Here is a 26,629-nt window from a genome sequence, read left to right as displayed (position 1 = left end):
ACTATGAATTGAAACAAGTAACGCAATTAACCCGTCTTTGGGTGGGGGAAGCGACAGTGGCATTGTGTGAAGAAAATCCTGGTTAAGAGAATGATGGCATTTTGAGTGGACTTCTGTAGTAGCATCTATGCTTAATTGCATAATTTTCATCACTTTAATGTTAGTTATTCCATCCTGTCAGTGTGTGTTTTTTTCAGCGGGAAATGAGTCCACCCAAACAGCAGGGAAGTCAGCAAAATGAATCACAATAACTTTATGTTACTCTTTGGAGACATTTTCTAAACAAATATGCTGAGCAATGGACATAATGTATCGGATGTAGAAGCATAGAAAGTACAATGATACAGCAACTAGATATGACCACATTTTATCCCAAACATTGTCTCTTAAACGAAGCAACTTTAAATGGATTGCAATTAAGCCATCATTTGGACTGTTATCTTAATACTGCTTGTGCAAACTGTCCATGCGCAGAATAGAAACTTAACCTCGAGTCTCACCTAAAAGCCCCAGGGAAGCCATTTCTCCTAAGGAACCCTGTTAATAAACATGTATTTTACTTGTTGCTTTAAAAGATACTCTCCTCTATTCCACCTAATGGATCAAAAAGGACTATTGTTGATATCAAATGAGGCGATCACAGCAGAGCTATTGATTTTTTGACATGGTACAACAGGAAATCTTTATCAAGGTGCTACTGTGACCCAACACTAATAGTTTTGGGGTTACCTAGGTTGATTTTCACAGACAAATTCTTCCCGCCCCACTCAGCCTGCTCTTTTTATTACACTCATTATCCTAAGAAAGGTGCAATTAATAAGGTCGCAACTGAGTCATGTCGGGGGGTACATGAAAAAACTATTTCAATCTACTTGCCGATGTCACTTTGACCTGGAGTATACAGTCCACTCACAATACTTAGAAGTATGAGAAAGATGTATCATGTCGATGTGTTTACATGCGGTCAATATCAGGGTTAAAGTAAGGTTATTGTCAAAATTCGTGTTTGTGTAACATTTCGTTTACTTGCATGAGGGAACAGGAGCATGTAATTTGTGTTACCTCTATTGAACCTGCGATGTATAGATAACGACATTAACCAAACAGAAATCATTTCTGCTTCTCAGTTTTTCCTATCAAAGTAACCAGTTTCTTTCTTGCTCCAAATGTTTGGCTTTTGTTATATCTGAATTTTTTTCTGTTTGTTTACTCCAGCGCTTCTCAATTGCCAAGCCCCCCTAAAACAGAAAAAAATTATGACGGGGTGGAATCAAGTTAAGCTTGGTAATTGACAAAGTAACACAGGTGGCTTTTACTTCTAGGATGAATGTTTTGTTTTTTTTTCTGTCTCTTTCAGTACAGATAGTTTTAAACTGCATTAAATGGCATAATTCCGTACCAAATAGACCCTTATTCCTTGCGTATAGCGCGTGAACAGAACACAAAAACCAATGTCCCGTTCCCAAAAGCATATATATATATATATATATATATATATATATATATATATATATATATATATATATATATATATATATATATATATATATATAAAATGAAATTATTGGGGATATTGCACGTCTTTACATGGTATTTACAAAACCATCCATTATTTACGTTTTCAAAAGAGGTATTGAACGCAGATGGGGGAGGGGGGGTTAGGTTTAGGGTTATAGTCCAGTTGTTTTTAGTGACTATATAATGAGTCATGCTTGTTTGTTCCCTCACATAGGAACTCTCAAAACTGATACAAAATCAGTTGGCAAAAATGTCATTGTGAGCATATGAAGCACTAATTAAAAATATCTGTATACATACAAACCAAGAATTTCCATCAATTGTGGTTTTCAATGACAAACAATGAGATACTTTGACTAGAATCAAATGTGTATGAGCCAAGGAACAACCCAGTATATTTATATAGTGTAGTTTAGTATATTTAAATTCACTTTTTGCTGTTTGGGTGAAAATGGTGTCGGGAATCCCCATCAAAAAAATAATTCTTGTATATTTTTGACAATTAATTCACAAGAACATCCTCCTTCAACCAGAAATTAACCAACTAACAAACAAATGAATATAATGAATATGTTGTTTTTTTAACAACAAAAAAAAGGATTGTGGTGTAGCTGTGTTTTTCCACTTTTACCAGTTAACACTTAGCGTAGGCCTGTGTACTAATGAATTCTAATCTTGACTGATAGATAAAGCTTTGTCAGCATATGCGAAAACACTATTTTCATATTGGTTACAAGTCACAGCAATTCTGTTCCATAAAGGGCCTCAATTGAACAACAAGAGGTCTGATTGCTTTCAGTTTCTCCTTGTCTTCCACGTCGCACCCGAGAGTCCAGCAGGATGAGCTCAGTGGCAGATACGTATTTCTGGGATAGGCATCTACTGCTCAGGACCACGCAATCATTTCCATTTTACCCTCTGTTGCACAGTCAAGATAAGACACCTGCGTAGCCACGCTAATCAGATGAGCTTCAACAGAACTTTATCATTGACATTTACCACTGTTTACCCAACTAATTTCTCTTAACTGCACTGCTGAACTTTTATCTACAAAATACATACACTACCAGAAAAGAGCAAGAAGCAAACATGCAAATTCACAAATATGCAAAGAAAGATAAAATGAAAGGCTGGAAAAAAAACCTATGAGCATTTTTATTCAGAGGAAGAAGGAGTTGAAGACAGCGCATGTTACCTTGCTGCTGAGATCAAAATTGTTTCTCCACCATCTCCCAACAACCAAATGCAAAAAACTTACATTCACAACAACAAAAAATCATTGGTGAACTGATAAAAAAAGGGTATTGTTTGACCTTGTTATGTGGGTCATGGGATCGCATGGAAAGAAAATTTGATTGTCCAACATAGTGTCACATTTTAAACCTGATGAGACTGACAATGGTACATACTGCTAGCCTCAGGCCAAAATTTCATAAGTAACTATTTGGGAAATTTCATATTAAAAAAAAACAAAAACAAAAAACATTTGCCACACATGTGGATGTTATTTTTACAAATTACAAGAAGTGGGCATCTTACATGTTTTTGCCAGTCCGTCAGTCATCAGTCTCTTCTCCTTCTGTCATTGTCGGTCCACCATTTTATTTCATGCTGAAAATTGTAATTGTTCTTGCGTCAGACAATTACCGGTCTGTCATTCACTTCCATAATGAACACCGCCCTTAACTAACTTCCTTCGTCAACTCTTCCCATAAGAACCCCCTCCAAAAAAATGAACTCTGTTGATCTACTCACACATACAATTAATCTAATGTCCGTGATTGCTCCTTTGCTGTAACTTTAACCACATACATTTAGTACATTAGCTTAAAAGTCAAAATAAACTAAACTCCTTGACGGTAAGCTGCAATACATCATCATTGTTTGGTAGATTGCATACATTATCATCAAGCCATAGAATCATAACTGCTTGAACAACAATTATATGTGATGTTTCCTTTAAAAACTTTCACCGTCATTCCGTCATTTTTTAAGGTAATGAAATGTTATTCATAGAACAAACATACTGTTTTTGGGGTCTAATGAGAAGTGATTATTTTGGAGGTATAAACTATCGGCCTGACACCAGCTATTTGTTGTCGCTAATTTTTTGTTAATGTATATGGGTTAATGAGTGGCTAACAATTAATAATAAATATTGTTTGATAAAAACACTGCTTGATGTCATTGGAATTAACCTATAAATAGCTTTAAAAAAATTGAAATTCCATTGAAAGCTCTCAGTTTGGAGTGAGCCTAATCTTCCCATGCTTTCATGGGATTCCTCTGGGTACTCCAGCATATTTCCACATTCCAACATCTTGCTAAGTTAACTGAAGAATCTAAATTCTCCATCGTTGTCAATGAGTGTCCATACCCCGTAACTTATCAGCGGCGGGGTGTACCGCTCGCCCAAAGGTAGCTGCTAGCTGATTATGGCTGCTTGAGATTTGCAGCATGAATCCTCAGCTTTACAGCCCAGTTTTCCAAGTTGCTACCTTTGAGTTACCTTTATTGTCTTGGAACCTTTTGTCTTCAAACCCACTAATAACAAGTCAGTCATTGTTATACGGTCAGAAATGCTAATAAGATGTTTCCAGTAGTGTAAGTCTTGTCACTTGGGGGAAAAGTAAATCAGCTGTGAAATTTTGAATCAGAGCAATCAAGACAATGTTAGTCTATCCAAGAAGACTGTTTTAGGAGCTCAGCCAGTCGCTAAATCACACACTGGCCTCCATTTCCACCAGCTCTCTCTTTTTGTTCAGCTGTAGCCTGTCACAAATTGAAAGTGAGGACCTTCCAGAAACTATCCCTGATAATCACATAAATTAATTAGAAAATGTTACATGACATTCTCCAAGCACAGACAGAATGAGGGGGGAAAGATTGAGGCAAAGCCACAAAATTAATTGTATGGTATGTGACTCCGATAATTAATTCATGTCTGCTTTAAAAATTCCTTCTGGCGCTCAATAAAAAGGATGTTTCAATCAAACCAGTATCGGCTGTGGTCAGGAAAGGAAACATGGAAAAGTTAAAGAGTGACAGACTTGCTCGACATGCTCAGGGTCATTTAGAGGTTCACCCATTAAACAGAAGTGACCAGAAAGGGAAGAGAGAACAAATGAAGACAACATGAGAGGGACCCATAAAGACAGACTGTATGCATATCTAGAAAGAATGCGCTGGTACTGTGGATTGCTTTCATGTTAACTCAGAAGTTTGATTTTGAAGTAGAAAATATTTTAGGTTCAGATGATTATTGCAAATACTCTGAAGGCATCTACCATCTCCTCTTCAGTCAGATTGATTTATGTAGAGTTGCAGGTCGTAACCTTTTGTATGCTCTGCCACCCCTTGTAGATAGCAAATGTTTTTGCTCAGAGATGACACAAAGTAAGGTATTTGGAAACGATGATGTAGCTATATACAGTACAAGATATATAAAAACACTGTTGATCAAAAGCAACCTGTTGTTGTGTATGTCATTCCTTATTTGAAGCGCTAGCTATAATATCAATGTGGCTGACGAGAAAGAAGAGTATTGAGGCCTTCATCACGACCAAAGTGGTTATGATATTGTATCTCATAGCTCTTCCAAAACACATTTTTTAAATTTGTTATATACAAATGATAAGGGTATTTGTTGTTCTAAACCAGGCAGTTCACAAATTCAGCCTACCTTCCAACAAGAGTTTAATATATTACAAAAAGGTTTTTGACCAAAATAAGCTGCTTCTCAATAAGAAGAAATCATATAGTCGGGGTGCACATTGTTTTTTTTTTGTTTTTTTTTTGTGGGTTATGCGCATCAACACAATGACATAGTATTTGGATCCACCCATTCTTTCATTAAAAACAGTCTTCCTCAATGTCCTTCTTAGTGTCGCTCCCACATTAGCAGCTGTGTGCGCACTGTAAGCCTGCGTCCTTGATCTATCCATTTATTTATTTAGGGTTGGTTAGGTTGTTGTTCCCCCCCTAAAACTAAAGTTGAAGACAACTTGCAAGTTTGATACTATAGTCAGAAACTTCAAGTCATATTTAGCATTTTACGGTCCACATAACATAAAGTGGCAGTACAGATTTGGCCCCAGGGTCTTGAGTTTCACTCCTGTGAATTAGTGACTGAGCCACAATCTGAATCTTTTAATTGCATTTGGTGTAAACTGATTGAAAAGCAAGTCAAGCATCGTAAAATACCATGAATGGCTGTTTGTTTGACTGGCGACCAGTTCACGGTGTATGAGTCAGCTGAGGTATTATTTACATCCATCCATTTCCCAGAGCCGCTTATCCCCATAAGGGTCGCAGGCCTGCTGGTGCCTATCCAAGCAATCTATGGGCAGAAGGCGGGGGGCACCCTGAACTGGTTGTCAGCCAATTGCAGGTCACACAGAGACGAATAATCATTCATGCACCCAATTACTCCTAAGGACAAGCAATGCATGTGTTTGGAGTGTGGGAGGAAGCAGGCGTGCCCGGAGAGAACCCACACGGACCCGGGGAGAACATGCAAACTCCACAAAGGAAGGACAGCGTGAGGTTGATTGGAACTCAAGTTCCTGAACTGTGAAGCGGATGTGCTAACCGCAACCTCACCGAGCCGGCGTTGAGATACAACATTCATCATTGATTTTGTACTGACCTAATTGCATTAAAGGTCCTGTGGAAAATAAGCATCAAACAATGCAATAAGGTGTTTTTGTGTTCTGTATAGTTCACAAGAGGGTGGAAGACACATCAAGCACTGAAGCATTTGCTAATATGTAATTCAAGGTTACTACTTGGCCGCGCTATTTGGCTACAACGAGCAGCTGTGCTGTTGCTTTATTCTCAACCAGCTTGAAAGCAAACGCATCAGCGATTGAAAACTGTGATAAATCCACACAGACCTCTCATGCACAAGTTCTCAGGACAGTAAAATGTGACTTAATAAGACACTAGAAACAATGACTAAAAAAACATTTATGCAGATCACAATCTTCATCATCAATGTTCAATTTTGTTTATTATATCTTTTCATCAAGGAAATACAGATGTAGCTGGGATACAGCACAAAAATACATGACCCCCCCCAAAAACACACACACACAAAGGCAGGGCTAAATTGTTGCTACCCACCCATTGAAGACAGAAAAAGAAACCCAATCATTAAAAACGTACTTAAAATGGATGAGTTCTATCTATCTATCTATCTATCTAAATATATATATATATATATATATATATATATATATATATATATATATATATATATATATATATATATACACATATATATATATACACATATATATATATATATATATATATATATATATATATATATATATATATATATATATATATATATATATATATATATATATATATATACACACACACACACACACACACACACACACGCATTTTTTTTCTACTGAAAATGTGCTACTGATACTAAAACATTGCTTTATGTCTGGCCCAACAAAATTATTGAACTAACTAATGACACTGTCATGTGAATGTGAATGAACTACAATCTAAATTTTTTATTTGCGTTTGGTGTTTTATTCCCTACTTTATTATTTACTCAACTGTGGAATGTAGTCTGCTCAGGGAAGTGAACAAAATTGATGATTTCATTGTGTAGTATTACTGGTCGTGGGCTGTCGGGCAGCAAGGCCTTCTCTGCTAGTCTAAAATAACCTGATATTATCATAACATAAACTATAATATTTATCATAAATATAATAAGTTAATTCCTTTTACATGTATTTTTTCTAAATATATATATTTTATGCATAAAATTATCCTCCATAGTCTGTTGTTTTCATGTCATTTTATATCCATTTGGTTGTGCTCCTCCAAGTGCTGCTGTTTTAGTGTAGAGTTTGTAGCCAATTAGGATTCAGCTAATGTGTGTCGCCCCTCTGTATGAAATCTGCCTTAGCCAGAGCCAGGGCATTTACATCAACATGGCGTGGGCTTCTGCGCAAGCGCAGATAGATATGTCAGTGGCCCTAATGCTTAATAGACAGCTGTAATAGTCCATCCAGCGATAAGTTCGCCATCTAGAGGCCTCATGTTGAACGTAACGTGACTGGATGCTCACTGTACGAAGGCGGTGCTATATTGCGCCCCCATGTTTAACGTTGGAAGTAATTAATTAAAGTTATTGATAAAAACAAACAAAAAAATGTTTTGTTGAATTTAATTATTTTGGTTTTTACTGTGTAACGTGTTGGGTACAGTTGAGACCTCGTATCCGGGGCTCTGATTGGCTTGGCGGAGCAGTTAATTTCACTCAAGCAAATAAGATATTGTACAATAATGTGTACATTTCCCAGTGAGTGAACGGCCACTTGAGTAAAGTTATATTCTTTCCAATATTTTTATAAAGGTTTGACTCCCACTCCTGCACTGGCTCAACAAACAACACCGTAATTGGCCACGGTATCGGGGAAGCTTACCAACAATTTTTCGCTACGTGGAACCAAGACAGACCGTCACATTCTCCTTGAAGTATGACCCACACTGGCAAGACAAGCCCTCTGGCTGTGTGACAGCCAATCAGCACCTCATGCCATTTTGACTGACATCTCAAATTGACAGCAAACAGAGGAGCACCCTTCTTGTGAGATGCAAGAGAGTCTGCAGGTCGGCGATATGGAGTAAGGAGATGAAGTCGGAGCGCAGTAAACTCCACGTTTGCAAAAGATGGATGGATGTGGGTCAGCTCAAATCTAATGCAGCTCAAGGTTTTCTGTCATGCCACTATTATCCTGAACTTGAGTTTCTGTCCGTCTATAACAATCCACTGAAAAATCGCATCAAAAGTGTATGCGTATTGACTTTGACACAAAAACCATTAGCCTCTCTCATTCTTTCAAGTCTTTTTGCACAGTCATTCATTCATATTCCACTACTATACGACAGATTTTAAATTTCTACAATTTACTGAAGTCTTTAAAAAACACACACACACAAGACAACAAAAGATTTAATTTTAAATAAATCATGCAGAATAGAAAATGCACCAATAAACATTAGACATTAACATTAACTTTGCTATCCATCTTGGTTCGAAAGATCTAACTTTTACATACAAAAAAAGAACTATTTCAATGACGGCTATGATAAATGGGACTATTAAATTGACAGCTTAATTCAAATGTGATGTGATACCTTAGTTACTTCATTTAACGGCAGCAACAAGACAAATGATATCTCCCTCAGCCTTTCAACTCTTAACCCTCGCCACTTTGCATCGTTCACCTCTAATTTCGCTATCTGAATTGGCCCTCTTAAATCTCTCACCCCTCATCCGTGCCGCTCATTGATCCTTAATCCCTCACCCATTTTCACCCCTCATTATCGCTGTGCTCTAAACTCAATATTCTTTATTCCTCACCGTTTCTATAAAAGGAGGTGCTCCCTCACCTTCATCTCACCTGTCCTTTTAAAGGGGCAGTACTATGGACAAGTGCATGGTATTGTGTCCTGCATGGTATTGTGATATATTGCGATACACCAAAAGCGTATTGCGATATATTGGGCAATGTTTGGAAAAAAAAAGAAAAAAGAAAAAAATCTTTGGCATATATATTAAAATGACTGAAAAAATACAGAAGGAAATTATTAAGAGACAAATATTTATTCTTTTTCAGAAGCCACACATTATTGACATTTCTGAGCACACATTAAAAATTATTTAAAAAAAAATCTTTTAAGCATGCATGCTCTGCAGTTGGGAATACTCTTTCAGATGGCACTCATGTGGCATGAAAACACAGGTAGCACTTTGCCATGTGTACCACATAAAATACTGGTGACATTGCTCTTCAACCGTAAACAAAACAGATCTGCGACACTACTCACGTTGGTCAAAAAATACAACCTAAACCAAGGAGAAATCTATTTTACTAACCGATTAAATACAGTGAACTGTCGATATACAGTCGCTTCGGTACAGGTTTTTTTTCTTCATATTATAAAAATTACTTAGCATATAAAAGAAACAAAATTAAATAAAAAAGAAAACAATCCTTAAAATCTTAAAATTCACATTTGAATTAAACACAACATGAGATTCTACTGCTTGTTAAAATGGCTGCCCGGATTTAATTGCACTTCTTGGGAACACATGCAGAAATTTACTACGGACAACCTAAACTGGAGAAAGAACCCTGAGATATGACTACAACGGCAGAAACAAAGGAAACGTTATCTTCATATCAACGTTTTTTTTGTTTTTGTTTTACTTTGTGCTGTTTGCCCTCCTCCTCTGCCGCCACATTTGCTTTGGAACATGACCTCACTCAAAAGATCATGTATTAAAACATTTCATGTGGTGTTTTAGAAGCGTTTGGGATGATTTACCTGTAAAGCACGATTCATAATATGACAAAAATCATGATACGAAAGCCACTCCGGAGCGATTGCTTAAAAAAAACAACATGAAAATAAGATGTTTCAAAACCAATAATGCGATATATGGGAAACTGAACGTTGTATGTCACTAAAATGCTGGTCTGCTATTGGCAGGCTTTACGGGGTCACTTAGACGCCGGTCTGCTATTGGACAATTTCATTTCGTATGGCGGGGATCCACTGTATGTGTATCGCATCACTTAGTATTGCAATGTATCAATATATCGATATTATTGACCAGCACTACTAAAATTGATGCACTTTTAATCGCTTAAACAGTCCTGTATATGAATACCAGTAAATGGTTGTCTGGAATGCCTTCCTCCATATCAAGCGTGAAAAGCCAATCTTTTGTGAACAGCCTATCTCCTAAATTATGTCTGCGAGCACATTCATCTTAAATTTTAAATCACGTCTTCACGTGTCTTCACATAGTCATTAACTACTTCCACATGACGTACAAAACCTGAAATAAGCTGGAAACCTGAAATAAGTGCGCTATTTGGTGTAATCTGGTCAGTTTTATCATACTAATAGTACACTAGTATACAGTTAATAAACATGCATTTCAATCAAATCTGAGCCTTATCATAATTGCAGAAAATAAAAAGATTTTGTTCTTGTGTTGGACTTTGTGAGATGTCCAAAATACAGACTAAACAATAGGTTAACGCAGGGGGGGGGGGGGGGGGGGGGGGGGGGAGGGGGGGGGGGGGGTGATTGATCAAAACTCCATACCATGAAAAAAAAAACCAACACTTTAGTTGCGAAGAATGAACTGATAGTTTGGCCAATTCTTACAGCGGGCAACCTTTCACAGTCCATGAGTCCTTTCAAAGCATCCTTTCAATGATAATGGCTTCTCATATTCAAACCTATAATGACAATTGGACGCTAGGAATACCCGTTTAACCTCACGGGTAGGACTACAGACATCAAGGTTATCGTTGTTTTTTAAAGAGCTTGTGAATTTGATAATTTGTCATACAGTCAATCCATTCATGGCGTGTTGTCCATCAGCTTGCAATTGTATATGTACATAAAGCACTTTGACTATTTAGATGGAGATTCTTTTTGGCTACTGACAATAGAGTTATAAGGCGAGCAAGTGGGGAGACTGCCAGGCAGCCAGCTAGCAAATGACAAGGGATTACTGTGACACCATTTGCATATCAAGAAGTTAAAGCTGCGAGGGAGAAAATATCGAACCTTCAAGCCTGCAAGGTCATTCAAAAGATAGGTTTTTTTTCTTCACTTCATAATTTATTTTGCATATCATGCAATATGGCCAAACTGTAGATTAAAAATGGCAGCTTTAGCAAATCATACCATGCCTGATAGGAAATAGTTCCCACCTAGACCTTTCTTAAGGCACCTTACTGCCATTGTTCGATCAAAATGACGCACACACGCACACACACACATACACTGCTGCAGCAGGCAGATGTCATCTTGATTGTTTCAAAATTGAGTACACATCCGAGAAATGAAAATTGCTGGACTCACTAATCCAGTTGGAATTATCAGCACTTTAATTTATGTTTTTGTTATTTCAACAGAGGCCACAAAGTCAGTCTTGTTTTTCACTCTGTAGAAAATAATAATGAAAAGAATAAAGTTGACCATAGGCTAAATTTAATAATATATGCAGTTCAGACCACCCCAAACAATAGTGTCATAAATATTGACTGAAAAACTTTGTCCATAGATTAATATGATAAAGGAACAATAGGTGATCATTAATATTAAGAAAAATAAAATATTTAATTTTTCCAGCACACTGGTAATAATGGAAAAATAATTACTCAACTAAATGATGAGACACCATATGGTTGTGATAGAAAGGGCAGATTGTAAAAATCCTAGCTATTTCAAGTAACCTGAATTAATGCTGCGGTTAAAATATGTAAGATGGAGGTAAATGCAAAAAATAGGAATGGGGCACTGTGATTAAAAAAAGGAATGAGAAAAACAAATGTTTTATGAGTAAGACCCCGTGATTGCTTGGTAGCATTATACAGCTGGTCTTGTATGGGAAAAACAAAAATGAAAATGCAATCCTTGTAGAAGTGCTTTTCAATGCACTGGATGAATGGATGTAACATAGTGTTATGTATATTTTATTATAAATGTGCAACAATTAAATGACTAACAATCAATTACCAAATTCATCAATAACCATGTTTTTATATTTGATTAATCATTTTGTGCACATTTTTCAGCCGGATTTCAGCATCATGACTGAAAACATTCTCAGATTTTTTGAGTCCTTTATGGCAAGGGGTTCTCAAACCTTTTGGAGTCAGTGACCCTTTTTTTTGTTTTATGGACCTCTGGAGTTAGGCCACAGGCCCCTGGGTGTTCGCAGACCCTACTTGGAGAACCACTGATTGGATGGAAGCGGACCGATTATCGTGTTGAATCGAAATTTGACAACTAGTTTTAGTTTGGACAATAATTCAGCACACTTTTGCTGATATTATGACATGCTATAGTTATGCTATATATATATATATATATATATATATATATATATATATATATATATATATATATATATATATATATATATATATATATATATATATATATATATATATATAATGACTTCTTTTTCACCCGGGAAGCCCTTCAGGGCTATACAAATAAACTAGACCGATTGACTGACTGTCCGGTATGTTATATGTGTTTGTGTTACCACTGCCATTAGTTGAATGAGTGTCCCATTTGAAGTATTTGTTTATGTTGCACTATTAATACTCTTTATTTCTTTATTCATTTATTTATCAAACCATGAATTTAGGTTGTGTGCAAAATAGCGACATCCAGGTCAGAAATATTTTTGGGGTTGTTTTAAAATTACAATTTTGCATGGATGTAATTTTGAAGTAATTAGAAAATATTGTTTACATTATACAGTACATCAGGGCAATTTTCTTAAATCTAGGCTCAACCAAGGAAAAGAATGCTACATTTTGAAAGATTTATCGAAAAGATTTGTATTTTTTACAGATTTTTACTGTTAGCCCACTGTGTTCTTGAGCAAGACACTGAACACTCAGTTGCTTCTGATGTTGTGTTATCAGGGTTAGTTAGGGTTATTGACTACAAATTTAGACTGTGCTACGTAAATGCAAGTCCATTCCAAAGAAAATGTATGGCGAATTATTTGCTTAAATTTAATTTTCAACTTAATTAAGAATTTCTGACAGTTTTTCTGCACTTTTTGCAGTGTAACAGCGCTAAACATATTGACAGGGTGTTAATAAAGGTTGTTAATGTCAGGACTTTGCACAAAGTAAAAGGCAAACCTCGGTAAGATTAAACACTAGGAACTTCTCGTCCCTAAAGCCAGTGTCTACAATCAACAGCGGTGAGAAACGAGCGGAATGCCAACACTCCCTGAAGAGATAAAACCCTGTTTACTTCCATTCTAGCCAATACATACTTTTTTTTCCCCTCATGCGCTTATGGGAAGTGTCTGTTACATGAGCATTTTGTATGGACAAGAGTACATTGGCCGGTGGCACTTCCACAATGGCAAGTGAAAAAAAGAATACAGAACAAAAAGTGGTATTGATGTATGCTAGTTGGGGTTGGGGAGAAGGTGCGTGGCTGTGGCCAGTGGAGTTGCTAGCTAGTCTGTGATGGAGAGACCAGAGGAGGAGAAGGTGGATGGATGGAGGAAGGGAGTGATGGAGGAAGGGGAGGCTTGACGATAAGAGAAAAATTCAGACTGGTCAAAGTTTCCTTTTTGCCAATCGTGCTCCTGATAAAGACAGCGCCTGCTCCGGAGCTGATAGAGGGGCTATCTCTCTTCCTTTCTCTCCCCCACTCCACCACCTCGCTCAGCCGCCAGTTAGTTTGTTCGGGAGGGGGGGCAGGGTGTAAAAAAACAAAAAAAAAAACGGCAAGGTCCATATCAGTACAGCATCATGGCGCTACCATCAACCAGCCACCACGCAGCAATTAATATCGCTCCAATTACTGTTAAAGGGACAAGGCTGGGACAGGACGATAATGAACACATCCTCTCCTCCCCAATGGAGGAATTAAAACACACATATACACCAACACTCACACACGCACACGCCGCTGTGTTCACGTGCTACAACATACATAGAAAAAATGACCACAGCTTGAAAAGGAGCGAGCGAGAGATGGCGTGCTAATCTTTGTGCACTGTTTAACTCATTGAAGACAAAAGAAACAGCAAAATAAACAAAGCTTGATAAGAAAGGTAGTTTTCTTTTTATCTCCTTCTGGCTGTGTTTCTCTTTTCTGTTGTTGTTTGAGTTGAATACATTTGCATCCCTGTCATAGTCACATCTCCAGAAGGAGAAAGTTAGGACAACACAAAGGACACTGGAAGTTAAAAAAGGAAATGTAAATATTGTTACTATTATTAGAATTTTGATTACTATGCTGACATTTTTTTTTTCCTTTCAAAGAGAAAATACTTAAAATGCACAGTGTATATACATGTGTGAGATAATGCTGATTGATGTTTGCATTCCGTGTTGAGATGAAGATAGAATGCTATCTAAAGCAAATACATGAGGCACGTACCTGAATGTAACTTTTTAAAAACAAAAACAACAACAACTTTAAAGGGATACTAAACTTATTAGGCAAATATAAGCAGTAAAAAGTTCATATTTTGTGAATAATTAACTTCATTATTTTACGTGGACAAATACAACCTTTATAAACACCTTTTGCCAATTGCTAGACATGGTAAACATCATGACCAAACCCAACTGAGGACTTGTCTACATGTCGCCGGGGTTCTTGTAAACGGGCAGTAAATGTCTCCGGTTTGGAAAAGGAGGCGGGGCTTTTTTGTTTTCTTTCATCAAAATCAAATGTTTCAAAACCTCTGGACAAAGTGTAGGTTTGTCCAAGTGTCTGGTTTCGTGGTTGCGTGTGACCAGCTTCAACAGAGATTTGCATCATCACGCTACTCTTTTTCCCTCCAGAGATGCGGATATCGGTGACTTCATAGGCGGATGTTCTTTCTGATTGGACACGTCAGAGCCGGAAGTCTTTTCTGATTGGACAGAATTTGAGCGATTACTGCCGCCTAGCGACTTGGCATGCTTGTACACAAATTTTAATCCACACTATGCGGTTTCATATAGACAATATTTTCTTAAAATAAACAAACAACGGCGATAGGGAGACTATGAAGCCGGTTACGTGTAGACAAGGCCTGTGACCACATAAGATGTTATCAGTATACGGCAAGTAAAACCGTCTTTATAATAGTATTGTACTAAATCAGTGCTTCTAAAATAGTGGGGTGGGCCCGCCTGGGGTGGTGAGGCTGACCCCAGGGAAAATGCTTTGTTTTTGTCATGTGAAGTGTAATTGCAATTTAGAAAGGATTTTCATCTCTTTTTTTCTTTTCTTTTTTTTAAATTTCAGGCTCTTTCAGGCACTGTTATTTTTTTCTGTTTTAGACTCAGCTGTAACCCGTTTAAACCCTGTGAAGAATAATTAACAGTTGTTGAAAGTTGATTTATATTGCTTTTTTTTCTTTTGTTAATGTTTAAAGATCAGTTTAGGTCAGGGGCAGGGAACTCTGGTTTCTCGAGAGCCATATCCAGCCTGTTTTTTGATGTGTCTCACATTCAACACACCCGATTGAAATGATCAGAATCGTTATCAGGCTTCCACAGGGCTTGCTGATGAGCTGATTATTTGAACCAGGTGTGAAAGGTGAGGGAGACATTGAAAATAGGCAGGATACGGAACCGGAGTTCCCTACCCCTGTTTAGGTATACCTTGGTATACTTATACAATTCCTATAGATAACAATCTTATTTATAATCAGCGTGTCGAGGGAGGGGGCGCGAAAAGTTTTCACTTTCCTAGGGGTGACTTGGTAAAATATAATTGTACTAAATAATGATTCAATGACCAAATTAATGATAGACAAACCATTACCTTTTTTGCTGCTGAATAGTGAAGTATTTCTTTACGATGAGAAAAGACTAAACATGTCAAATCCATGAGTCCCACAATAACAAATACATTGTTTTAACCACAAATAAAAATGTAGTGTTGTGTTTTTCTATAAGTAATTCTCAGCATGTTTATTCAGACCACTCCCGAACAAAGAAAGTTAGAAGCTATCACATGAGCACATGATTGTTTTTATGGTTTTATAAGCAGAGATCTAATGCAGTAGCTTGAGGCGCCACCATGGGTTGGCTCGACACTACTGTACATCACACCACATTTTTTTTAATGTAATCATTCATTTGACTTTCCATCCAGGACACTGCGTACCTTCAATATTGCATTTTTATTTAAGTCAACACCAAAAGAATGACTGAATTAAAATAAAACAATCATGTGACCACTCACCTGGACCACTCCACTGCAACACTCTATCCACTTGCTCCCCCTCATCTTCCTCTTTACAAGCACTGCGTGCCGGATGTTCCTCACCCCCATCATCATCGCCCTCATCTGGGTCTCCTCGAACGTCTTGCGTCCTCGGCTCTAGATAAAAAGCACACAGATTCCTGTTAGCATAAGGCTAAATTGTGAATTGTAATTCACATGTACTGTAAATATAATGCATTCAAATGTATTTTGGACGTTCATTGAACTAATCTGGTGTGTGTTCCCAACCTATGTAGTTTATTTGCCCGTGCGATGTGTGTGAACGTTTGGGCAGAGGCTGTTCCTGTCTGTTGATCAAAGGCAGCTGTGAAATGACTACCTGAGCTGTGTAACACAACACCTCGCCACACAGCGATGGGCCCTTTCATTCCTCTGGAGAAACTGAGATGATGCTTTCACTCTTTCTGCTTTCAACTCCCTCCTTTTCACATTTTGGGGCTACCGTATTTTCACTTGTCGTTGGCTAGTACCTCATATTTTTGCCTTTATCGTTGCCGACCACCCTTTTCTCACATACCCTTCACTAGATGTGGAATGGCAGGCTGCCCCCCCCCCCCCCCCCACACACACACACACACACACGTACACACACTTTATCGCTATCTTTTCCCCCTTGCCCAGTCACATTTAGCAAAGACTGAGGCTGCCAGTGTTCTTCTAATCAACACTGATATACCTGCCATTGATTAAGCTGATTAGAGCCCCTGCTCTGTGATCAAAGAGATCTTAGTGTGGTTCAGCACATGATCTGATTAGAGTGTGTGTGGGTCACAAAAATCTTCACGTGTGTGTTAATACAAAGCGTTGATACATCCATGTGTATTTGTGAACTTTGCCCATGCAGCTGTTATCAGTCTGTTTATCAAACGGCTGTGTCCCTCCCTATTAGCACAACTCGTGATTAGTCAAGATTAGATCAATAGTTACATCACAGCACCCTAGACTATCTGACTATCTTTCTTGCTCTTGAAGTCTTGCATCACATTCAGTACAAGGGTTATATGAAATTAAGGTTTCTCAATCTGGATCTAATGGTCATACCTTTTTTTTTTTAATTTGCAATGGTCAATAGAGTTCCTTCCAAGATCTACACCAGGTTGCATTTTCCATGATTAAATGGTCTTCATACTATTGTTCAACGGTTGGCTAAATCAGAACTTCACAAACGAGGCTACAAGTATGCTTAGTTGTACGCGAAGGCCTTTGAGAGATTTTAACATGGTTTCTGCAGACATCAAATATAGTATATCGTAAAAATTGCTTGAACCATGAAATAATTTGTTGCTAAATTCAATTATAGTGACTCCGCTAAATGTGGCATGCTTCTATTTTGATAAGTTTTATATGAATTTGCTTTGTGATGCAATTTTGATGAGCCAGAGATTAGGCAGAAATTAAACAGATGATGCTACAACAGCTATCTTCTGGAGTTGAATAAAATTCGAGTTTCCACAACAAATCTAGTTCCAAAGTCTATTAAATCAGACACTGGTGCCACAGCACTCTATTTTAACCCCTGAGAAAGACTTTGACCCAACTCGGGCTTTTAGATGTTTTTGATATGGGCTATCGAACAAAAAGTATACACAAAAAACCCCACTAGGAATCTAAAATATTGCCTGACGACCCCAACCGCAATCTCGTAACACGGGAACCTATATATATATATATATATATATATATATATATATATATATATATATATATATATATATATATATATATATATATATATATATATATTTATGCGTGAGTGTGTGTTTGTGTGAGTAATCTTGGTATAATTGAGTTTAAGAGACCTTAACTCGTAACCGTAACCGTTTTCTAGCCTCCAACACTTTGGTTTATACTGCTCAAAGGCTGTGTTTACCCTAACATGCCCACATTGATAAAGAGCGTTCAATCAATACGCACCATAAAAGGCCCGAAGACCATGAGACACACCCTTTAATGCCAACATTAATAATGTAACCGTTGAAAGATTGAATCTGCATTGTCAAATACAGCTAAACTCTTATTAATCTCACACTCGTACACACATATCAATACATCTGACATCTATCTTTCAAATTATTCTAGACACTTTATGCAGCAACATACTGTACAAACAACAAAGGACAAGACAAACACAAGCATACATGAACACACACACACACGCAAATAACCCCCCTCCCCCCAACTCGCCTAAATAGTGCCATTATTTTCAGCTATAAATCACATTGAATGGCACATTGATTTTATCCTGTAGGGGATGGAGCATGGGAGGGGAGCTGGAGACACAGTTATTGCATTTAATATTATCAATATTATCTTCCATATCATCTCAGACAGGGAGGCAGGTATCAGGAGGAGTCGACAGACACTTCTCTGCCAAAACCCTCCCTTCCCCCAAATAGCAAGACAGTCTCCATCAATCTGATAAGGTGAACTTCCCCTGTCAGACTGGCAGGGCAAAGTCATCCAACAATTTCACCTCCTAACTCATTTCTATATGTTTCCCTCTTTGAGGATTTCTTCCTTCTTGCATATGCGTAGTGCCAGTACACAGGGTGACACAAGATAGATGTGACCTTGCAATAGCTTTGGGGTGAAACCTTTGCATCAGCTGTACCAACGACTGGAGTGGTGGTATTCATCTACAAATGCACAATCCAATAAACATTCAACGGAGTGAAGAGCAGAATAACAGAAAAGGAAACATTCATAAGGCTGCCCATTATGATTTAGTGTATTTTATAGATAGGACTCACAAAAAAAAAATAAAGATCAGTGCTGCGCAAATGTATCTTTCTTTGCTCTTAAATGTAATGTTTAATTGCTTGATCGGTCAGCCAAATGCAATTAACAAAATGACAAAAAAATTTCCATGACAATTTGAGATGTTTTCCAAAGTAATATTTTAGCATTTTAGGTTTTTTTTTTTTTAATGACACTATTCCACTAAATTTGGTTTCATAATTTTAAATAATACATTTTGACTCATTACTCTGGGGCCAACTGCTATAGTATTAACATAAAAAAAACAAAACCTTTTGTATGTATTTCTCAGTAGAACACTTGTATTTCTCAGTGATACACTTGCTCATGGCAAATCACTGACATATATGGAAAAAGAGTGATACACTTGCTCATGGCAAATCACTGACATATATGGAAAAAGAAGAGTCAACTATCTTGCACATGTACACAGTTTTAAACAAAGGAGACTCATGCATCCGGTCTCTTGAGGCCAAGGTGAAGCATGAGAGAAAGAATGTATGAGACCAAACATTCCTTGTTGGAGTCCAGCCAAGCACCATATCTTGGATTTCCCTCTCTTCTCATTGCTGTCTATAAAGCCATAAAAATGTTTTCAAATGAAACACAAAGGTCTGCAAATTATTCCTGTCTCCCCAACTAATGTAGTCAAAACAAAGAAATCTCAATACAAACACAGATGGCAGATGAGTGGTTGGCACATTGCATCCTCATTCCTCAAGGCTCGAAATTCTTTACTTATTCTTTATTTTTTTTAGAAAGAGTTTTGTGAATCATTGTGGAGCATTTCTTCTCAGGTTAAACGCAAGGATCCGAAGCGCAACAATATGCCATTATTAACAACTGTTTGCCTTGCAAATTTTATCAACAGTTTTTATTTCTTAAATACGCCGTATACAGTTTTTCAAAGGGGGACCACCACCCCGGCCTGCCAATTCGGAGGCTCGGCCCCCGTTGTCCATGCGATGTTGTAGAGGCGTGTCAACCAGGACAGCCCTACAACATCCAGTACCTTTAGGATGGCCTTGCCAGCAAGGAGTTTTTGGACCACATAAGCGACCTCAACCCCACAGATTGGAGAATCTCCAGAATCTGCTGCTGGTGGAATTGAGGACATCTTCGAAGCATTCTGGCCACCGGCTCACGACATCCCGAGTCGATGTAGGCAGCACCCCTTCTCCACTGTACACAGTGTTAAGGGTGCGCTGCCTCCCCCTCCTGAGTCGGATGGTGGCCCAGAATTTGCTCAAAGTCTTTCCCATGGCCTCACCGGAATCCTCCCACACCCAAGTATTTGCATTGGCCAAAATAAACCTTATCATACCAAATAATGTATGGACACGAGCGCCTTGGGTCACTTTTATGTTCGAAGTTCTTCCCGGAAGTAGGTCGGCTACTTCCATTCTACTGTACAAACTGTTCCTCTCTCCTGGAGTGAGTCGCAAGTTGTGACTCCCGATGTCAACAACACAACGTTGTTCTGAAATCATGTTCAATGGCCGATTCAGAAAACTCAAAAGTGACTTCATTATGCTGACTATGATTTTATTGTTGGGTGTTTAGTACAGAATCCAGCATTAATTAGCTGCTATTCAGCAGTACTCGAGCGCACCCAAGAGCAGTCGGACTACTTTTCACAGGCGGTTTAATATCCAAAAATGACAGCAAGCTTTGATGCTGACATGGATGCTGTTGCTACTGATCATGTTTGAAAATACCAGGCTGTGTCAAATATGTCCTCTGTCTATATATATGTATATATATCATGGGATTTGTTTCTTGTCCCATCCCTAATAAATAACCATCATAATAAAAGTCAAAAGTCCACCAGAAGTATTTAAATTATATAACATTATCTAAAACAACACACGTTTAGACATGGATGCGATTGGTTAAAAAAAAAAAAAAAGGCAATCAGAGGTCAAAACTGGGTCGAACAGAATAATCAGTGAGCTTTTGGCCTGGCTTCCTGTGATCTAAAATATGATGAACTTTTTTTTTTTTTTTTTTACAAAAACAAACACGTATTTGCAACTGGTGAGAAATTCTGAAAAGGGAGCGGAAAAAGAAAAGGCTGAAAATAAACCTATGACAGAGAACGAAAGAACACATGCTGGGAGGGGTGTGTGTGTGCAATAATCAAATTTCCTACAAAATGAAAGAGGATGTTATGGATGGAATTTGAACACATTGTTGTATTACTCCTAGAATGTGTTTTTCTTGGTTATCGCCTGCGTGTGTACAAGTGTATGTTGACGATTCTCTCTCTCCCTCCCTCCCTCCCTCCCTGATGGTGGATAAGGGTCCTTGGCTTATTAGCCAGCACTGACCAGATAAAGACCTGGTATTGATCCCAGGTTGAAAGAGCAGGTTCGTCAAACACGGCTGATTTATAGAGAACTGATAATGGCAGCGCTGGGAAACTGAGGAACCCATGAAAAGAGAAGAGTACATGAAGGGTATGATGGGATGGTGAATAATGGGGGCGGAGGAGAACAAATTAGGTTAAACTAAACCGAAACAAAGGAGCCCCATTCATGACAAAGTTTTTTTTTTTAATATTCTATTATATTTATAACCTAGCGCTCACCTTTTTCTTGCATGCACATATGTATGCGCGTGCACGCACACACACACAGATGCACACACACTCAACACACTTTCCTAATCTCTAATCTTGTCTCGATTAGCACCTGACAGAATTTCCATGGCTTTATCAAACCAAGCGAACCAACAGACGCTTATCACTTCCAGCCCAAAATTTCACAAGTGCAGGAATTTTTGAGATTACAAAAACACAGCTAGAGAAATCTTGAATAAGTCAAAAGAATATGACTGAACACTCCGCTATCAGACGGTACAAGCGTGAGGCATGGGATAAGAGGTGCATTGAGGGGACAGATTTACCGGTCGCTAGATGGAGCCTGAGGATTTTTTTTTTTTTAATATATAGATATTTTAAAATATGCTGATGGGCCAATTTATTGGGTACGAATGAAAAAAAAAAAATCAAAAGATGATCGCATTGGCGCAACTCAATGCTCAAGACAATCTGCTGAAGCGCAAACTAAGCTTCAGAATGCATAGGGGTGATTTTGTAGGAAATATAGTGATGAATATAATCAGTTATCAAGTTATCAGCATATATACTGTATATATATATATATATATATATATATATATATATATATATATATATATATATATATATATATTATATACACACACACACACACACGCACCCGGGTTACAGCGTCCATGACTTAGGTTTTTTTCATGTAGTGTAGTGGAATACTGAGTTTTTTCATCTCCTTTTTAAGGTATTTTCCCCGCTTTGCGACAAAAACAAAACAACTGTCACGACCATAGGGGGTTGGCTGTATTTATGTTGTTTTGTCTCCATCTGCAGGCGTTTTTAGGTAATTGCACTTTATTATAAAGTTCATTATTTGAACTTTATAATATTCTTTCTGTTGCACTAACTGAGAAAATTATAAAAAGTAACCAATGAAAGCAATGCCGTGTGTTAACAAAAATCTCAATTCACTCCCAAAACAATCTATGTACTGGAAACAGGCTAACCCAAAAAAAGTGAAAAGGAAAGCTGGCAATTGTTACCCTATTTTAATGCAACCAAATTTGGACATGGATTTATGGTACTTTAAATGAGATGGATAAATTAACCCTAAAAAAAATGAGTAAATTTGAATGGGTGAATAACTTTTACCATGCAAGAAACAAATTTGGCTGTAAAGAGTCTGTTCTTCACTTATCAAACTCGACAACCATGGTATCAGAGTACAGATTATTAAATGAGTTCAAATACTCATGGAAAATTATTTTTCTCTTTTCGGTTTGTGCTGTGCATCTCACCTTCATTGTACGATGGTGGACTACTGCTGTCCCCCTCTGCTGAATCATCTGGGTCAGAGGCCTCTGCCTCCTCTCCTGAGAGGCTCAGGTTGTCAAGAGTGCTGTCCTCATTGCCATCAAGTTCACCAAGGGAACCTGCAAGACAAGGATGGGTGAAAATGAAAAACACATGCTTCAATAACATACAGTACTATCAATACAATCAGTCGCTGGCTGGTGAGAAGTAAATGTGGGTAGTACTGTACAGTGTAAAAAAAACTCCAAGTAATGTCAATGGTTTGTTGATCTTTGGTAATCTTGGTCTTTATTTACAATCCACCAAACCACGCATCTTAAATTAGAGGCATTTAAAGTGCTTAAAAAATGGTCAGTATTGTCAAAATCTACCAGTACCAACACACATAAAAAACAGGAGAAAGTCAAACTCTGAAAAATTAACAAACAAACAAACCAAAAAAAAAAAAGACAAATAAATGCAAATTGAGCAAACGGTTAAAAAACGTTTTCAAGACAAGGACCCGCTTAACGATCTAATCCATAAGATTAATGGCAGAAGCCAAAGGGGACCCAAAGCCAAATTGCAGTATACCTAAAATTGAAGCTAAAAGAGTGATTAGTGAAGGGCTGATCTATATCAATTACAATTTCACAATCCCTGCTGACCATAGTAATTATGCAGTACTTTTGATCTATTTTAGCCTGTTTGAAGATTACATCCATGAAGAGGGGAAAAAAGCGTCTTCATTATTAATGCCCCCTCTTTAAGATTAATATATCAGCCTTCTTAAAATAGTACATTGGGAGCTCAGGACCGTCTCTTGTTTGCTGTAGTTCAAGCCTCAGTTGTGATTCTTCGTTTGCCGGTTTGTTGCCACAAAACAGTAGTCGTCATTTTTGCTTCCTGAAAAACGGTGGATAACTTTCATGAGCGGGTCAAGGTAACCATTTCTTTTAAGAGGACCTAGGATCCTGAGTGAGACAGAATCGAGAACACCAGATGATGGAATGCTAGAAATAAGAAAGAGCGCAAGGTTTCACATCTGATCCAGAGAGAAAAGCGCATTTCTAGTTTTCTCCACTCCTTTGCCTCATTCCAGACAGGTTGAAAATTAATTTGAATTTGGTTGTGTCAAACCAGTCGAGGGATTGTTTCAGAACTAAAGCCGTGACTTGGGGCGTCTATATTTACAATGCTGAAACAAAGGAGCCTATAATCTATACAAAGCACACAACAATGCCCGTGAATGAAGAAGCTTGTAGAAAAAGGGAGAGGCAATTTTTCTAATTCTGTTAATTTCACTTGCAAAGCAATTAAAAGCAGGCAGAGATAATGCTTGGAAACAATCGCTGCCTGACAAAGTGTTTCTGTCTTTGTAAATGAAACATCTTTAGGCTAATTTCAACTTCCACGCCTGCATGGTTCACTCCAATTTCAGATAAAATTAACATAGCTAGATTTGGACCTTCATAAGAGAAAAAAGATAGTCGAGAGGGGGGGAAAAAGATCGATCTCATACACAATATTTTTAGAATTAGGCCCATGCCGTCCGAGCGTTGCTTTATCTAGTTTTCAGTATCTATGAGGACATTTTCATACAATTAATTTTGCTTTAATCATAATTGTACAAAGGGACTTCTCTGTATAAAATTCCAATTACATTTTGTGTTTCAAACGTAAGTGTGAATTGCGATTTCTGTCCTTATTACAGCCCCAGTTTAATGAATCAATCACTGCATCACTGCTTTCGGACATTGAATGCTACAGAAAAAGTTTTGGCTTTCTTCTTTTATCCAAGGAGAAATATCTTCTACTTGTGTCTTAGAGAGTTGGTACAGAGGATAGTGGGGGGCTAAAAGATTGAAGTGGTGCATTTTCCGCTTCATTTGCAAGTTGAAGTATTAAAGCTATATTAATTGTTTTTCTGTGATATGTCCATTGGGAAAGTTGAACTGAACTTTTCCGAGACGGAGAAAAAAGGCGTGAGGCATATACAGTATATATTATCAATTAGAATGAATTCATCAAATAGCACTGAAATTTCCAAGTTGTGAATGACGTACAATCCACTGCTAAAATAAAAAATAAAGAGCCTTGGGCTTCCTAATTCCTAAATTTAATGATAACAGGAAAATACAATGTAAGCATAACATTGAAAAATGGAAGCCAAGAGACACCGAAACACCAACAAATACCTCATTGACAAAGATTGGAATGATTAAGTAATAACCAGATCATTTTATTTACTTGAGGTAACTGTGGTTTCAATTTATAAAGGTGTCTATTCATGAAGAATGGTGTTGGCTAAACAAAACAGGACAAAAAAAAAGATCAAAACGATATTGAGACATATTTCCGGGAGAGCTAGCAAAAGAAGAGGCTGTTTTATATAAACATACCATAGATTAACAAACGAAATGAAACAGCTGTAAATCCTGGTGTTTCTGCAAATCAAGATTTAATAAATAAGCATCTATACATTATAACGGCATCTTTATTTTTGGACAGTAGCAAATTATGAGCCTCAAGTCTATCATTTATCAAGTATACTGTAAGAGCCTTATAGAGTGTTAAATGGTAATTCAACCCGAAAATATTATTTATAACTAGAAAATGTGCAATTCCTGAAGAAATTGCGTGTGAATTAGGAAACGCTGACGGGAGATGCGCTGAATGGTGGAATGATGTGGAATGTTTGAATGGCTTGAATCTATGAAGTGTTCTGAATATTACAAAGTTGGAACAGTTTGAATAGGCCAAATAAAGTAGAAGATACAAAGGAAAAACTGAAAAAAGTGGAATGGTGGGAACATTTTGAATTATGGGAAGAGGAAAATGGACGCACTCATGGAATGGCGACAATCGCAGTAATCGATTAAAGTTGGAATAGTGTAAATCGGATAAGTAATGAAAAAGGACGGTTACAAAATTTTGGTGAGAACAGTGGGAATGAATGAGGAATTATAGGTAGTGTTATTAAAATCGTGATGAATTATTGGAATGTGTGAATATTAGTAATGATGAAAATGTGAAAGGAATGAATTGAATGATGTATATGTGAAATGGGGAAGCTTCAAATGTGAAATGTTAAATATGCCTTTGGGAATTAATTATAAATTATTATAGGTGAAAAATGTGGAATTATGGGAAACTATTAATGTTTATGAATTATTGGAACGATGGAAATGGTCCCCAACGTGAAATGAATGAGTTAAATGTTGTCAACGTGAAATGGGAAAGCTCAAAATGTGAAATGTTAAATTTCACATCGGAAATTAATATTGGAATATTGAAGCGAAAATATGTATTAATGGGAAATGTATGAATTATTGGAATGATGGTAATGATCCATGAGGTGAATTGAAAGAGGTAAATATTATGAACGTGAAATGGGAAAGCTCAAAATGTGAAATGTTAAATCTTCCATTGGGAATGAATGGGGGATTCTCCCATTGAAAATGAATTGTGAAATAATAAAGGGTGAAAAATATGGAATTATGGGAAAATATTGGAATGTATGACTTACTGGACTTACTGGAATGATGAGAATGATCCCTAAGGCAAGATAAATGAGCTAAATATTGAAAATATCAAATGTGAAAGCTGTAAATATGAAACGTAAAATCACCCAACGTAAAGTCAATGGGATTTTTG

General features: G+C 37.4%; 1 protein-coding gene across 1 annotated transcript in view; it reads right to left on the bottom strand.

The window, feature by feature from the left end:
* Nucleotides 1-26,629, bottom strand: part of zfpm1 (zinc finger protein, FOG family member 1) — a 104,648-nt gene that overhangs the window by 27,362 nt on the left and 50,657 nt on the right. The window contains exons 2-3 of the mRNA XM_088417628.1: nucleotides 22,978-23,112; nucleotides 16,306-16,443 (exon numbers count right to left, since the gene is read on the bottom strand). Of these exons, the coding sequence (XP_088273754.1) occupies nucleotides 16,306-16,443; nucleotides 22,978-23,112 (273 nt within the window). The remainder of the gene's footprint in view (nucleotides 1-16,305; nucleotides 16,444-22,977; nucleotides 23,113-26,629) is intronic.

This window comes from Hippichthys cyanospilos, chromosome 6 (assembly GCF_059441005.1).
Source record: "Hippichthys cyanospilos isolate Australia breed blue-spotted pipefish chromosome 6, RoL_Hcya_1.0, whole genome shotgun sequence".
In the NCBI taxonomy this organism is placed as follows: Eukaryota; Metazoa; Chordata; class Actinopteri; order Syngnathiformes; family Syngnathidae; genus Hippichthys; species Hippichthys cyanospilos.
Note: the sequence above shows the minus strand (reverse complement) of the source record. Positions and strands in the feature narration are given on the sequence as shown.